This window comes from Chiloscyllium punctatum, chromosome 1 (assembly GCF_047496795.1).
Source record: "Chiloscyllium punctatum isolate Juve2018m chromosome 1, sChiPun1.3, whole genome shotgun sequence".
Classification (NCBI taxonomy): domain Eukaryota; kingdom Metazoa; phylum Chordata; class Chondrichthyes; order Orectolobiformes; family Hemiscylliidae; genus Chiloscyllium; species Chiloscyllium punctatum.
Genome location: NC_092739.1, coordinates 68,619,035 through 68,633,176, shown reverse-complemented (window position 1 = coordinate 68,633,176; position 14,142 = coordinate 68,619,035). Strand labels below are relative to the sequence as shown.

Sequence of the window (14,142 nt, the reverse complement as noted above, 5' to 3'; positions counted from 1 at the left end):
AACCCTCCGAAGAACATCCTACCCAGACTGTATCCCTGTAACCCTGTAGTTCCCATGGCCAATCCACTAAACCTGCACATCTTTGGACTGTGGAAGGAAACTAGGGAACCTGGAGAAAACCCATGCAGACACAGGGAGAATGGGGAAAGTCCACACAGACAGTCACCCGAAGCTCAAATCAAACCTGGGTCCCTGGTGCTGTGAGGCAGCAGTTCTAACCAATGGGTCACTATGCCACCCCAAACTAGAGGTTCTTCAACCTGTAAAAAAAAGTTCAGTACATTCCTAATAAGACAAATAAACTACGGACACAAACTAATGTTCAAACCAACATTACAAAGGCACATTTACAAAATTACTACAGTTGGAGAATATAAATTCCATGTTGTTATCACAGTTTGAAAAGACAAACACAAAGGAAGAAGTAGCTCTTGTAGGAAAGGATGACATAAGCACAATAGTGAAAAAGTCTTGGCTTAGAAGATCAGATGAGGAGGAATAGCAAGCACCAGAAAACACTGGTCAAAATTCCTTATAGACTCCCGTGCAGCATTATACCACTGGTTGAATACTATGCAAGAATCTATTGGAGCATATAACAGGCCATATAATAATTGAAGGAGACTTTTCTTTATGTAGATTGTTTCAATCAAATTGGCAAATGTAGTCTGGAGGATGAATTCATAATGTTATTGTGATAGTTTCCAGGAACAATATGTTATGGAACTGGAGATGAATATGGTGTTGTGCAATAAACCACAGTTAATTAGTAATCTCATAGTAAACATTCCACTGGGGAGTAGTGATCATAGTACAGGTGAATCCGATATTAAAGTTGCAAGTTACATCCGCTTCTCCCAATGAAAAGTTTTAAAGAGGCAGTTTTATAGGAGGGAGGACAAAGCTGGGAAAATAAATAAACCATATGGCAATAAATAGACAATGGGAAGCATAAACTATTCATCATTGTTCAGCAAATTATGTCCTATTAAAAAGAAAATCATGAGAGATCTATTTGATGTTACCCAGGAAATTTATAGCAGTATTACACCAAAAAAAAGGTGTTACAATTCCTGTACCTTTAAAAGTAAAGTTGCCATAGTCCCAGAAGGTCATAGTGCTGCCCTCTCATTAAAGAGAGAGAAGACTAGTGGTGGTTTACCCTGAGGGTCACCTTGCCTGAGGCAAGGGCTACAGTTGAGAAAGTGGGAGCTTCCTGGTAACCTCATCTGGTACGGGCATTAAATCCTGCTATTGGCATCATGCAGTGCAAACCGATCGTCCAGCCAACTGAGTCAGCAAGGAATGTATGCTTTCCAAAGTACTTAGGGCATTGCAAATGTTTTATAATGTTGTGAAGAATAGTATGTCAGTCAGGGGACTGGGTGTGTGTTTTAGAAATCAGGGTCAGCAAGATGTCAGTTAAAAAGGAAACGAACAATAGAATGAGAATAAACTAGCCAAAACTTTAAAAACAGTTTGGAAGGGCTTACACAAGTATATAAGTAGCTAAACCTTATGTTGATGCCCACAGAGGCAGACACAGGTTAAGTTATCATGAGGATTGTCTTGAACAGAGACCATCACAGAATAAGTCGCAAGTTATAGAAATTAATGACCTAGCAGCTACATGAAGAAATTAAACTGAGAAAGTGAGGACTGCAGATGCTGGAGATCAGAGTCAAGAGTGTGGTGCTGGAAAAGCACAGCAGGTCAGGCAGCATCCAGGAGCAGGAGAATCGGCATTTCATCATGAAGGGCTTATGCCCGAAATGTTGATTTGCCTGCTCCTCGGATGCTGCCTGGCCTGCTGTGCCTTTCCAGCACCACATTCTAGACAGTGAAAAAATTAAACTCAATGTCAGCAAAGAGAAAATATTGAAGGAACATAATGTGGGACCAAAATGCAGCAAATCTCTAGTGCTTCATGAAAGGATTATATTAAAGTAGCAGCAGAAATGTGGGATGTTGGGGTTATGATTTTCTAGAATTCTCTATATTCTAAACAGCCATTCAAGGTTACAAGTTAGCAAATATTATACAGCTATTGAGGAATGGAAAGAGAGAATAAAAAGAGGAATTATAAACCAATTAGCCTTACATCAATGATTGAAAAACATGGAAAACTATTATTAAGGCTGTGTAAACAATGTACTTAACACGATCATCTTTTGATCAAAGCCTAGTTTTACAAAAGGGAAAATATGCTTGACCTGTTTATTGAAGTTTTTTGGGATGTAACTAGAGTTATAAGTAGAGGAACCAGGACCTATATTATGCTTATCTTTTTAAAAGGCATTTGGTAAGGTGCCACACACAAGGTTAATACGCAAAACAAGGCCTCATGGAATTGGGATAATACATTAACATAGATAGGTTAATGGATGGGAAACAAAGAATATGGACAAATGGTACATTTTCAAATTGGCAGGTTGTGACAGGTAGTGTGTCATCGAGCCACCCAGAACAAACAGATCTTTTAGTCCAAATTGTTAGTGCCGACCAGTCATCCCATTTGCCAGCATTTGCCCCATATTTATCTAAACCTTTCTGATTCATTTACTCAGCTAGTTGCTTATTAAATGTTGCAATTGTACCTCTGGCAGCTCATTCCAAACATGCACTGCCATCTGTGTGAAAAAGCTACCCCTCAGGTCCCTTTTAAATCCTTCCTCCTCACCTTCAACCTACGCCCTCTCCTTTTGGACACTCTCATCCTGAGAAGAAGACCAAGACTATTCAACTTATCCATGCCTCTCATGATTTAAAAACCTCAATAAGGTCACCCCTTAGTGTATGCTGCAAGAATAAATGCTTCAGTTTCAACTATTTTTCATGTATATTAAAGAAACAGAATAATATATTCGTGTTAGCTGAGGAAACAAATTCAGGTGGGAATGAAAGCTTTGGGGATGACCAAAGACTGCAATGAGATATGGACAGGTTAAGTGAGTAGGCAGCAAGGGACAGTTAGAGTATGATATGGAAGAGTGAGAATAGAAAGGAGAATATTGTTTAAAAGGTGTGAAACTTGTAAATATTCATGTTCAGAAAGGAAAGGGTGTACTTACACCAGGAACGTACGTAATAGTCCATTCAGCACACAAGCATGATCGAAAGCTCCTTGTTTCTTGTCATTTCAATCTTCCACCTTGTTCTAGTGAACGCGACTGCAAGCTGAAGGAACAACACTTCATCTTTTGACTTGGCACTGAGTAGTCTTCCAGACTCAACATTGAGTTCAACAATGGTTAGCATTGCTGCCTCACAGCGAAAGGGACCCAGGTTCGATTTCAGCTTCTGGCGACTGTCTGTGTGGAGTTTGCACATTCTCCCGGTGTCTGCGTGGGTTTCCTCCGGTTGCTCCAGTTTCCTCCCACAATCCAAAGATATGCAAGTTAGGTGAATTGGCCAAGCTAAATTGCCCATAGTGTTCAGGGATGTGTGTGTTCGGTGCATTCGTCAGGGGTAAATGTAGAGTAATAGGATAGGGGAATGGGTCTGGGCGGGTTAGTCTTCAATGTGGACTTGTTGGGCCAAATGGCCTGTTTCCACACTGAAGGGGTTCTTTGATTCTAATTTCAGATCATAATCCCTGCCTCCATCTTGTTTTTCCTTTCGTAGTTATCTCTTATTTTATTTGTTTCTTTATTTCATCCCTTCAAGTTGCATTCAGATTGGCCTATAGTCTCTGGAATTTATAAGACTGAGATATACAAGACTCCGAAAAGGATCGACAGGGCAGGCATGGAGAGGTTGATTTGCCCTGGCTAGGAATCAAGACTGTGGCAGCTCAGTCTCAGGAAAAAGGGACCTGTCAGTTAGGACTGTCAATCTTAGGAATTCTCTGCCCCAGTTGTGTGGGGCAGGTGAGAAATGGAGTTGAAGCCAATAATTGAGCGTGATCGTGCTGAATGGTGCAACCAGCACGATCATAACCAACAGGTTATATGATTGTCTCCTGTGCTGACCCTTCGTTATACATAAAACACATTTAGTACATGAACTTCAGGTGGTTTCTTATCCCCTGAACTCTGAGACTGAAATTCTATATTATATTCACTAGTAAATGTAAGTTTATAATGTAGGTCATTACCTTAGAAATGATTGCCTTTATTGTTGTGCCTTTTCAAGATGCTGTTAAGTGGCAATAGGTTTTGAATTTGAATGATTACTGCCAGGTGTCAGAGAAAAAAATCACAACCATTTGCATGAAATACTGTATTAAACTAAATATCTGCAAAGTACACAATCTGTCTGGTTTATAATTTGTTGCTCCATGGACCATAAATTACTGTTGGAAATATAGCAAAGGAAGACTTGATGCATTCTAACACGATTTCTCTCTGCAATTTTAATGGATTGATGCATCTGCCAAAATAGGAAAGTTATGCAAGCACATTACGCATTAGCCACAGATACTGTCATCAGTTACTTCCAAGCATGTGTTGTTTCAAAATTGTTTTGTTACTTTTACTATACATCAATGAAAGTTAATTAGGACCTAATGTTTTTCTGATGATACAAGTGACACTGTTATTTGTGTGTGATGCCTTAATATTGACAATAGAACATACTGCTTCTCCCTCAACAAATGAGAAAAGGTTTGTCAACTTCAGTGTTATTTAAATGGCGCATGAGGCAGTTTTGATAAATAATTGCAGCTAATATCTCACATTCTTATTTGCGCAGGGATTTTGCCTATGTCGCAAGAGATAAAGACACACGAATCCTAAAATGTCACGTGTTCCGATGTGATACACCAGCAAAAGCCATTGCAACAAGTCTTCACGAAATCTGCTCCAAGGTGAGAGCAAATTTCCATCAGCTCTGAACCCTCCTATGCCAACACTTTGAGTGTTGTTCACAACATTTAGCGTTTCTGGGTATTTTATAAAGTCTGTCTTAACAGTTATAATCAAGGCACATCATTTACCAGAAGCACCTTCAGCTACTTTCCACCTAGCTGCCATAAAGACAAAACAGAACAGTATATGTTGAAATAATTGGGCATTTGCATTTTGTTTTGTGATACCTGTGACAGTACTTCCCAAATGTCATCCAACTGTAACTCTTTTTTAAGGCATGTAAATGGATGTGATGGAGAAGTGAGAACTGCAAAGGTAAGGGAGGACACCTGTGAGAAGAAAGAGGTCCTGTGTAAATGGGGACCTGCCGGTTAAGTCAGTCAGAGCTCCAACAGTGGCCATTTCTGCCTTGGAGTTCATGGCCCCATAAATTCAGCTTGTGGCGCATTTGTCAACTTTTGTGGGAAGCCATGGCCTAGAGGGTAAGGTATAATCTTTTAAACAAGTCATTTGCATCAGTAAAGATGTAGGGTTGGAGAGGGTAGGTGAAGAGGAGTTGGAGATATGTTCACATACCCCAGTATAGAGGATAAATCACAAACCTGGTAAATTATGAGAGCAGAAAGTCTAAAGATTAGCATCAGGTCGAAGGCATTGGTGTTGCAATGCTGATAGAATGGCATGGATGTATGGACTGCGGTTATACTAGAACTGTAGCTATGATTAACTAAGTTTGGCGAAATCACCACACTTCAGTGGTTCTACCAAGGGCAACTTGGGATTTCTGGTTTTTTAGAAAGAGTTTCAACCCTGCAAAAGAAAGAAAGAATAAACAAACAAACATTGCCCATTCTGTTATTCTTAAAATGGTATGCAGTATTCCCAAATACTAATGCTGAGTTTCCACAGAAAGTGTTGAGTAAGAGATCCAACCTGACTCTACAATAAATCAGGATCTGAGTCTTTTGAGGGGTCATTCATATCATTTTAAGTGGGGGTTGATAGCTTAACATTGTGAACAGAGTTTATGTGCAGTGAATACTGACAACAATCTGTGATGTCTTTATGCAAAGTTAATTGTGAAATCAAAATAGAAATTTTTCATTCATTGTATAATCAAATTACTAACTTGGTGCATGAAGGACATGTAAACAGTACTCAATGCTGTTCTGCTTTGACATTTAACACTGTTCTTAAATATTCTAAAATATTCTTTATCCAAGATTCTGCAGTTTAGTGACCCTGATATTTCGAATAGTTCATTTCTATAAAACGTTACAGATGAGTTGGTAATGTTTCCTTACTCTTACTGTTATTTATGTACCTCTGAGGCCCTACTACTTCTCTAATCAATCTAAAAAAAAGGCACTTGAATCTTTTTGATGCCTAATTGACTTTGGAAATTATGATGAAAGATATTTTTAAAAACTTTACAGCTTCTTTTCCTTTCACTAACCGACTGGAATGAACTTACCCTCAGGCTCCCCCTGCCTGATGCCTACAAACTTTCTCTAGGTCCTCTCCTTTCTCCATAAGCTGACCTCTCTAAGATCAGATTGTCCATGGTACACAACTGCTTGTACAAACCTGTTCTTGCCAAACTATTGACCACTCAGATTTCCTTCCTGACCTCCCCCCACCTCCATTAGCTGAGATTGTTAGCAGTTGCCTCTCATTTCCTCCATCCCTTCAAATCTGCTGGTATCGCCAATCCCCAATTCTTCCCTTCTCACTCGTGCTCTGTTGACTCTGTAGTCCCTGAATTCAATTCATTAAATATATCTGAAAATTAAAAGCTAAAGTTACCAGTTTCTCATGGAAACTTTTGGAAAGAAATCTCTGATACTTACTCAGTCTGACCTTCACATGACTCCAAATCCACATGAATGTGACTGTTGACTGTCTGTTAGATAGCCTTGCCAGCCACTGTTATATTCACAGTATATCAGTGTGGCCTTCTCAGGGATAGTTGGAGATGAGTAATAAATTGTGACCTAGCCAGTAATGCTTCAATTGCATCAGATATTTGCTTTAGAAAAAAGGATGGTTCTATTCCATACCTTCTCTCTGTTACTCTCTCTCACTCTGTCTCTCCCCTTCAACTTCACGCCCTGCTACAAGCCTTTATCCATGTTTTTATTTCATTTTTAGACTTCACTACTCAAAATCTTCCTTGACTGGTCTCCAGCAAGCACATTTCATAAACTTAATTCTTCCAAATCTCTGCTTCCTCCTTTATTCTAATTTATACTGATCACCAATCAGCCGTGTGTTTGATTACTTCTGTTGGCTTTCAGTCTGACAAAACCTCAATTTTTAAGATTCTCAACTTTGTTTTCAAATTTCTCTGTGGCCTCATCCCTCAGTATTTCTGTAACCGCTTCCAGCTTTGTAACCCTCGGAGATATCTGTGCTGCACGAACTGCAACCCCAAAATTAATCGCTTCAACTGTCTTGACCCTAAATTCTGGAATTTCTGATCTATAGCTCCCTGTCCTTTGACTCTTTCAAGGTGCTTCTTAAAATCTAATCTGTTGACCAGCGTTTAATTACCTGGTTTAATATTTCCTGGCTTGACTTAAATTGTGTTCAATGATAACTTCTGGGAAGCTCCTCAGGATACTTTGCTACCTCAAAGATTTTATGTAAATATAAGTTGTTTTAAATGACAGTCTGACAGAATGTAAATTGGTATAATAAGCATGTTTTTGTGATGATGGTTTAAAACATTTTAGTCCTCTGTTTTGAATTATTTGTTAATGTATGATATTTCTTTTAAGAGTGATTAAGTATTAAAACCAGCAAGGCAATTTGAGAAGGTAAAAAATTCAAATAGATGACAAATCAACCTTGTACAACAGTGAATAGCTTGTCAGGACATGTTGATTATGTCAGGAAAAATGATTATTATACCATTGTTGTTTCTTCCACCGCTAAATAGAGACTCTGTCTGAAACATACTGTACTTGTTAGAACACAGTATCAAAGTGAAGGTCTTGTTTGTGTTTAGCAAGTCTGAATATAAATGGTGTTTTGCACTTTTGGAATTAGCATTTTCCAATGTTGATGTTTTACTTATGATTTATATAATGTACAACTAAACATTATTTCCACCTGAAATTCAGAATGACTATAAGGCAAAAACTCTGTACCATGTATTCTAATTTATTGTGCAAGTCAGAGAAGGTAACCTGGATTTTTCACTTGACTGCTTTGCCTGGTTTAACTGGTAGAAAAGATCAAGGATTTCTAAATGCAAATTGTATTCAATGCAAATCACAATTCTGACTTCTTTATAAGAACATTGCAGCAAATGCCCAACCCACCCCCGAAGCTGTCCCTGACAGGAACTCATTGCCCTCCAGCATTTCCGCTAATCGCATCAATATTTGAAGCCTCTCCAGATGAAGTTGAACATATAGTTTCAAAGATACTGAGAGGTTTTGAACAAACTTTTTTTGTTTTATAAGGAATTTCTGTTGTATCCCAATTTAATTTCATTTTTTAAAAATGTTTTAGTTTTTTGAAGGCATGTTTTACATAATTTTCAGCCATTTAAAATGCTTATTTCTGGTGATAAAACAATTTTCTAAGTATTAATAACATCTTACCAAGTTACCATTCCTAAATGTATCAAGGAATATTATTAAAGCAAAATTACATTGAAAACTTTTTTTCCATTACAGTGATTCAGGGCAGATTTGGAGTTAGGTGATATGTCCAAACTGAGCAGAAACTCAGGCGAGAAAGAGAGACATACTTGTCAAATTGAGTGGCTTACTGTCAACTGTGCCCAAAGCAGAAAGTATTTTTGCACCTGGATTACATAAATTACAGTGAATGAGATCAAATGGGCAGCTCAATAGAAATCCCAAATTTGACTTGCTAAATGTACTAGAAATTAAATTTGGATAATTTTCCAATTAGCAGTCATTTATTACTAGTAATCCAAACATTGTTTAGATCAAATTTTTTTATTCATTCATGAGATGTGAGCATCACTGGCAGAGACAGTATTTATTGTCCAAGCTTAAATGCCCTAAAAGTGGTGGTGAGCTGCTTTTTTCAAACGGCTGCACTGCATTTGGTGTAGAGGCACCCACAATGCCCCGAGAGAAGAGAGTTTCAGGAATTCCAGTTACAGTGAAGGAACGGTGACATATTTCCGAGTCAGGATGGTCAATGCCTTGGATCTATACTCATTGTAATAGAAAAGAATGAGAGGCAACTGGATTGAAACACACAAGATTCTTCGGGGTCTTGCCAGGGTAGATGTGGAGAGGTTGTTTCCCTTGGGGACAGTATAGAATCAGAAGGCATACTCTCAGGGGACACTTTTAAGATAGATGAGGAAGAATTTCTTTCCTGAGAAGGTAGTAAATCTGTGGACTTTTTTTAGCTGCAGAGGGCTGTTGAGACTGGGTCATTAATTACATTCGGGGCTAAGAGAGATAGTTAAAGAGTAAGAAAATCAAAGGTTATTGGAAAAGGCAGAAAAGTGAAGTTGAGGATTATCAGAGCAGCCACTATCTCATTGAATAATCGAGCAGACTCAATGGGCTGAATGGCCTATACATGTTCCTACATTTTATGGTCTCATGGTCTTTAAGTCATACCAGCCTCAAGATCCTTGTGGAGGAAAGGGAGATTGGTGTTGGAAGTAGTTTACAAAAATGGTGGGATCAAGGGTTGGTTTTTGAACAGAAGATGGAAAATCTGACACAGGGAGGAATAATATCCAGAGGTAAAGAGCCACTAAAATATCATCTAATATGGAAAGAAGGGAAGTTGAATGATCAGTTTGTTAGGAATAGGATTGGGAGACCAGGAGGTGGATCTCATGTAAGAAATGAGTTCAGATGGGGAGTGAAGGAGAAAAGAGAGACTCGAGAGAAGAAAATCAAGTTCAGAGCTAGGGCAGAGACCATTTCCAAAATGAGTGACTGGCTGGGCGAGGGGAAAACTGGCAGATGGTCTTGGTCTTGGTGACAAAGAGACCTAAGGGGCAACTTTTTCACGCAGAGGGTGGTACGTGTATGGAATGAGCTGCCAGATGATGTGGTGGAGGCTGGTACAATTGCAACATTTAAGAGGCACTTGGATGGGTTTATAAATAGGAAGGGTTTGGAGGGATATGGGCCGGGTGCTGGCAGGTGGGACTAGATTGGGTTGGGATATCTGTTCGGCATAGAAGGGTTGGACCGAAGGGTCTGTTTCCATGCTGTACATCTCTATGACTCTATGACAAAGCTTGGATATATAGGGGAAGGAGACATTATGAAGACATTTTGCAATAGAGAAAAATTGGAAAGAGGATTATCCTCGCATTCAGAGATGATATTGGAATAGTGAGTAAACCTGGAAAGTGCTGGAAGAGCAAGATAATAAGTGTCATGTTTCATACATGTTAAATAAGTCTAACGAGTGGAAATTACATTTTGCATGGTGCTATTCAAAGACTACACACAATAGATTATCTAATAATTTATCCTGTTACTGTGTGGGACCTTGCTGTACATTGTAAAATTAGCTGTGTATTTTTAAAATTGGAGCAATGCATTTATTTGAAACTAATCCTACACTGGCTGTGGCACCATTACTGGCCCTGTCAAGCCATTTATATATATATTATGTTTGTCCCATGTTTGTTCCCTTTAACTCCTTCTACTGAGCTGTTGGTAACTAATACTTCAGATGATAACTAATGGTTTTTGTTTCTGCAGATAATGGCAGAACGAAGGAACGCCAAAGCTGTGGCTTGCAGTATCTCTCAGGAACGAGTCAATATGAACCTTGACGTTCCTCTACAAGGTAACATTTTCTTCTGAACAAACTGTCCATTTCAGTGTTTTTAGCCATGTTTAATGGTAGTGCAATGATCTCTAATTCAGAAAGGTGTGAATTCACTCCAGTGATTTGAACATGTAATCTGATTGACTGTTTTACGTAGTGCTGAGGGAGTCCTAGACAGTAACTGTCATAAATAGCAGTAAAAATATGCTCCTTCTGCCCTTCCCAACAATTCAGTATTATTTCACAGAGCAGAGGTGAGGTTATCCCTAATCTCTTGGCAAATACTTGTCCCTCAATCAACAGCACAAAAGAGATTACCTGATCATTTCTGTTATTGCTGTTTATAAGATCTTGCTGCATGCAAATTGGCACCCAGGGTTCCCACATGATGACTTCAGAAGAATTTCTTTGGCTATAAAGCACTTTGGAATTTCCTGAGGTTATGAGTGGCTTGCATTTTCCTTTTTTTCAATAACTATTTGTAATTCTTAATTGTGTAAGTGACAAAGTAGAAAGTGTCAAGAGCTGACCCTGAAAATAAGGAGAACAAACACCAAGTTAAAGCATTTTGACATGAATTGTAATCGAAGTTGCTGAGAATATAGTCGGACTGTTTGTGGATTTAAGAAAATAATTAATCTGTATCCATAAATATAAACAAATATAAACAAATAAACAATATGATGCAATTAATGACATTTGCAATTACGTTCACAGTATAGGAGTATTAGTGTTACCTCCATTTATGCAGATTAAGATATCTCCTGTGTAATTGGGGGCAATTCCGTAATGTGAGTGCTTTATAGATACTGGATTTTTAAAATTTTTATAATCCTGTGAAAAATGTAATTCAGGATTACAGTGGTCCAACACTTTGGGTTTTGAGAATTTAAATGTTTATTTATTTCAGTTTGAAGTCAGAGTTTTGGGCTGCTTGTTTAGCTTAATAATGAAAGGGTTTAATAATAGCTCAGTTGGCTGGACAGCTGCTTTGCAATGCAGAGTAAGACCAACACTGTGGGTTCAATTTGTGTACTGGCTGAGTTACCATGAAGGACTCTCCTTCTTGACCTTTCCCCTTGCCCATCACATGATGACCCTCACATTAATCCACCACCAATCATCTCGCTCTAAAGAAAGAGCAGCTCTATGGTCTGGAAAGACTTCAGTAACTTTTTTATTAATAATGGGGAGGATTTTTAAGTTAATAAATATTCAAGCAGATAAACTCTGGTGCCTGTAAATTGTACAAATGTAAAAATGGCATGCATATAGTAGAAAATATAATTTGTTGTGCCTAAACTTGTTTGTGCTCTGTAGTAGATTTTCCAACACCAAAGACAGAACTGGTACAGAAGTTTCACGTTCAGTACCTTGGTATGTTGCCTGTGGCCAAACCATTAGGTAAAGTATCATGGATTAAAAATATTAGAGCTATTGTTGCTTTTTTTCCAAATAAAATCAGGACAAAAGTATAAGTAGGCATCATTTTTAATGCAGATGCTAATATGTTGTTTTATTTTAAAGAATTAGAGGTTTTTTGTACTCTTTATAATATTTGCACATACATGGTATTTAGAAATAGGTACAAATATAATGTAATTGAAATAATGCTATTTTTAAAAACAAGACTAAAAATGGTAGAAGTAAAATATGTTGCCTGGGGCCAGTTAAGAAAATTAAAATGGTGAAATTTTCAAAATCAAGCTGAGAGTACTAACTTCATGGTTAAATGGAGGTAGGGGCAGAGAATGGGAACCAATTGCACTCGAGAAAATGGTTTAATGTAAGCTTGCTTACCTTCACTTTTATGTCAGTTTCTAACTTTAATATCTTGGAGGCCATGGGGTGTTCACAGAACCACTACCTCCCAAACTGTGGGGCATTTACAGGATAACTCCCTTCCTCCCTCTCTGTTACCAAATCTGATTTTGATCAAATGATTAAAAATCTTTTTTTTTAAAAAAAGGCATTCCCACAATCTCTGTTTAACCCTATATGTGCCCCGTTTGATGTCTGATGTACCCCAACACATCTGAATCTTGTCTATCTTGCCTGATGACCATCCAATCAGTCAGACTGGCAGAGAATTTGCTGAAAAATGTATAAAATATTCTGCGGTTGAATTTGGCAGGATATGAGGGAAGCTCTTGCCTACATTTTGCAATTAAAAATTTTTGCTGTAACCCTGTACATTCTGTTCGACTGACACCACTCTTAGCCCAGTTCCAAGGAAATACCAGCACCTTTTATGAAAGAATATTGACTTACCTTACAGTTTTCTGCTATGATTGATAGGTATAGAAATACTGAATGGAGCAATTGAGAGTTTGCTGACCACAACTAACAAGGAGGACTGGATATCTGTTATTATGAATGTTGCTGATGCCACTGTGACAGTAATAAGGCAGAAGGTGAGTCATGGAGATCTCTGTGTGGTTTGAATTCGACCATACTCTAACAATGTTCTATGAGTGTTTGTTGAGTTTAGTTTTGTTGAGATACATTTAAATAGCGTTAAGTACAATAATTCATATAAATTATTGGTGCTAAAGTTATCCTGCTTCTATCAAAAAAGAGATTTTCCCTCAAACTTTTGTAAGATAATTGAAGGGTTTTGGAGTGGCTTAATAATTTTCAATTTATATCTCATTCATTTATTGGTGATTAAAGTCAGTGGCACTGAACTGTTTTGTTCAAATTTTAATTTTATGTATTGCTAAAATGTTTCTCTCTAACAAAAATTGATACAGGGAGAAAAAGCTGATTTTCATCTTCTATATGACAACTATTTCTATTATTATTCTTTATCCACCCGGAGCAGGATGAAGATGAGGTTTTGTTGGAATGCCGTGTTCGTTTCCTATCGTTTATCGGAGTGGGGAAAGACATCCATACATTTGCTTTTATTATGGACACCGGAAATCAACGTTTTGAGTGTCATGTCTTCTGGTGTGAACCAAATGCAGGGAATGTATCAGAGGCTGTGCAGGCTGCATGTATGGTGTGTAGCTTTTTTTTAGTTTTTAACAATATGCCTACTTATGAAAAAACATATGTCAAAGTTGCAATGTGCTTTAAGTCAGCTAGTACATTTGTGAAAATTGAAAAGTAAGGAGTTTCTTATGATACCTCAAGTATGTCACACAATTCACCAGTCATACTATAGTGTTTCATGCAAGACTAAGACTTCTTCGCTCATGCTTTGTTGAGATTGCTGAAATAAATTCAGCTTTTTTTTTCTTTGCATCATAGACAGTAGCCACATGCCAGAATTACCTTTAAATGAGGCTTTTTGTCTTGCTTTGTAAATATCACAGTATGACCAACACTTCATCTTTGACATTTTCTGTATTTGACTTTGCAGCTCAGTTTGTTTCAGCTGCATATTGCATCACAGCTAAGCTCTAATGTACTACAACTTCACTATTTTTGCATGTAATTCTATATCCTATTTTAGTTTTTGTTAGATCTTCAATTTTAAATTGAAATGGTTAACAAAGCAATTTGAACTATTTTCAAATAAATTATTTTAACAGTT

The 14,142-nt window shown here is 37.8% G+C and overlaps 1 protein-coding gene across 7 annotated transcripts in view; it reads left to right on the top strand.

Annotated features, from left to right (window-relative positions):
* LOC140475997 (amyloid beta precursor protein binding family B member 2-like) overlaps positions 1 to 14,142 on the top strand; it is a 268,491-nt gene that overhangs the window by 249,886 nt on the left and 4,463 nt on the right. For 5 of the 7 annotated variants that reach the window (XM_072567917.1, XM_072567903.1, XM_072567929.1 and 2 more), the window contains 5 exons: positions 4,693 to 4,807; positions 10,532 to 10,619; positions 11,922 to 12,005; positions 12,900 to 13,015; positions 13,426 to 13,605. In XM_072567917.1, coding sequence (XP_072424018.1) covers positions 4,693 to 4,807; positions 10,532 to 10,619; positions 11,922 to 12,005; positions 12,900 to 13,015; positions 13,426 to 13,605 — 583 coding nt within the window. The remainder of the gene's footprint in view (positions 1 to 4,692; positions 4,808 to 10,531; positions 10,620 to 11,921; positions 12,006 to 12,899; positions 13,016 to 13,425; positions 13,606 to 14,142) is intronic. The other 2 variants (XM_072567920.1, XM_072567911.1) reach the window with 1 other exon arrangement.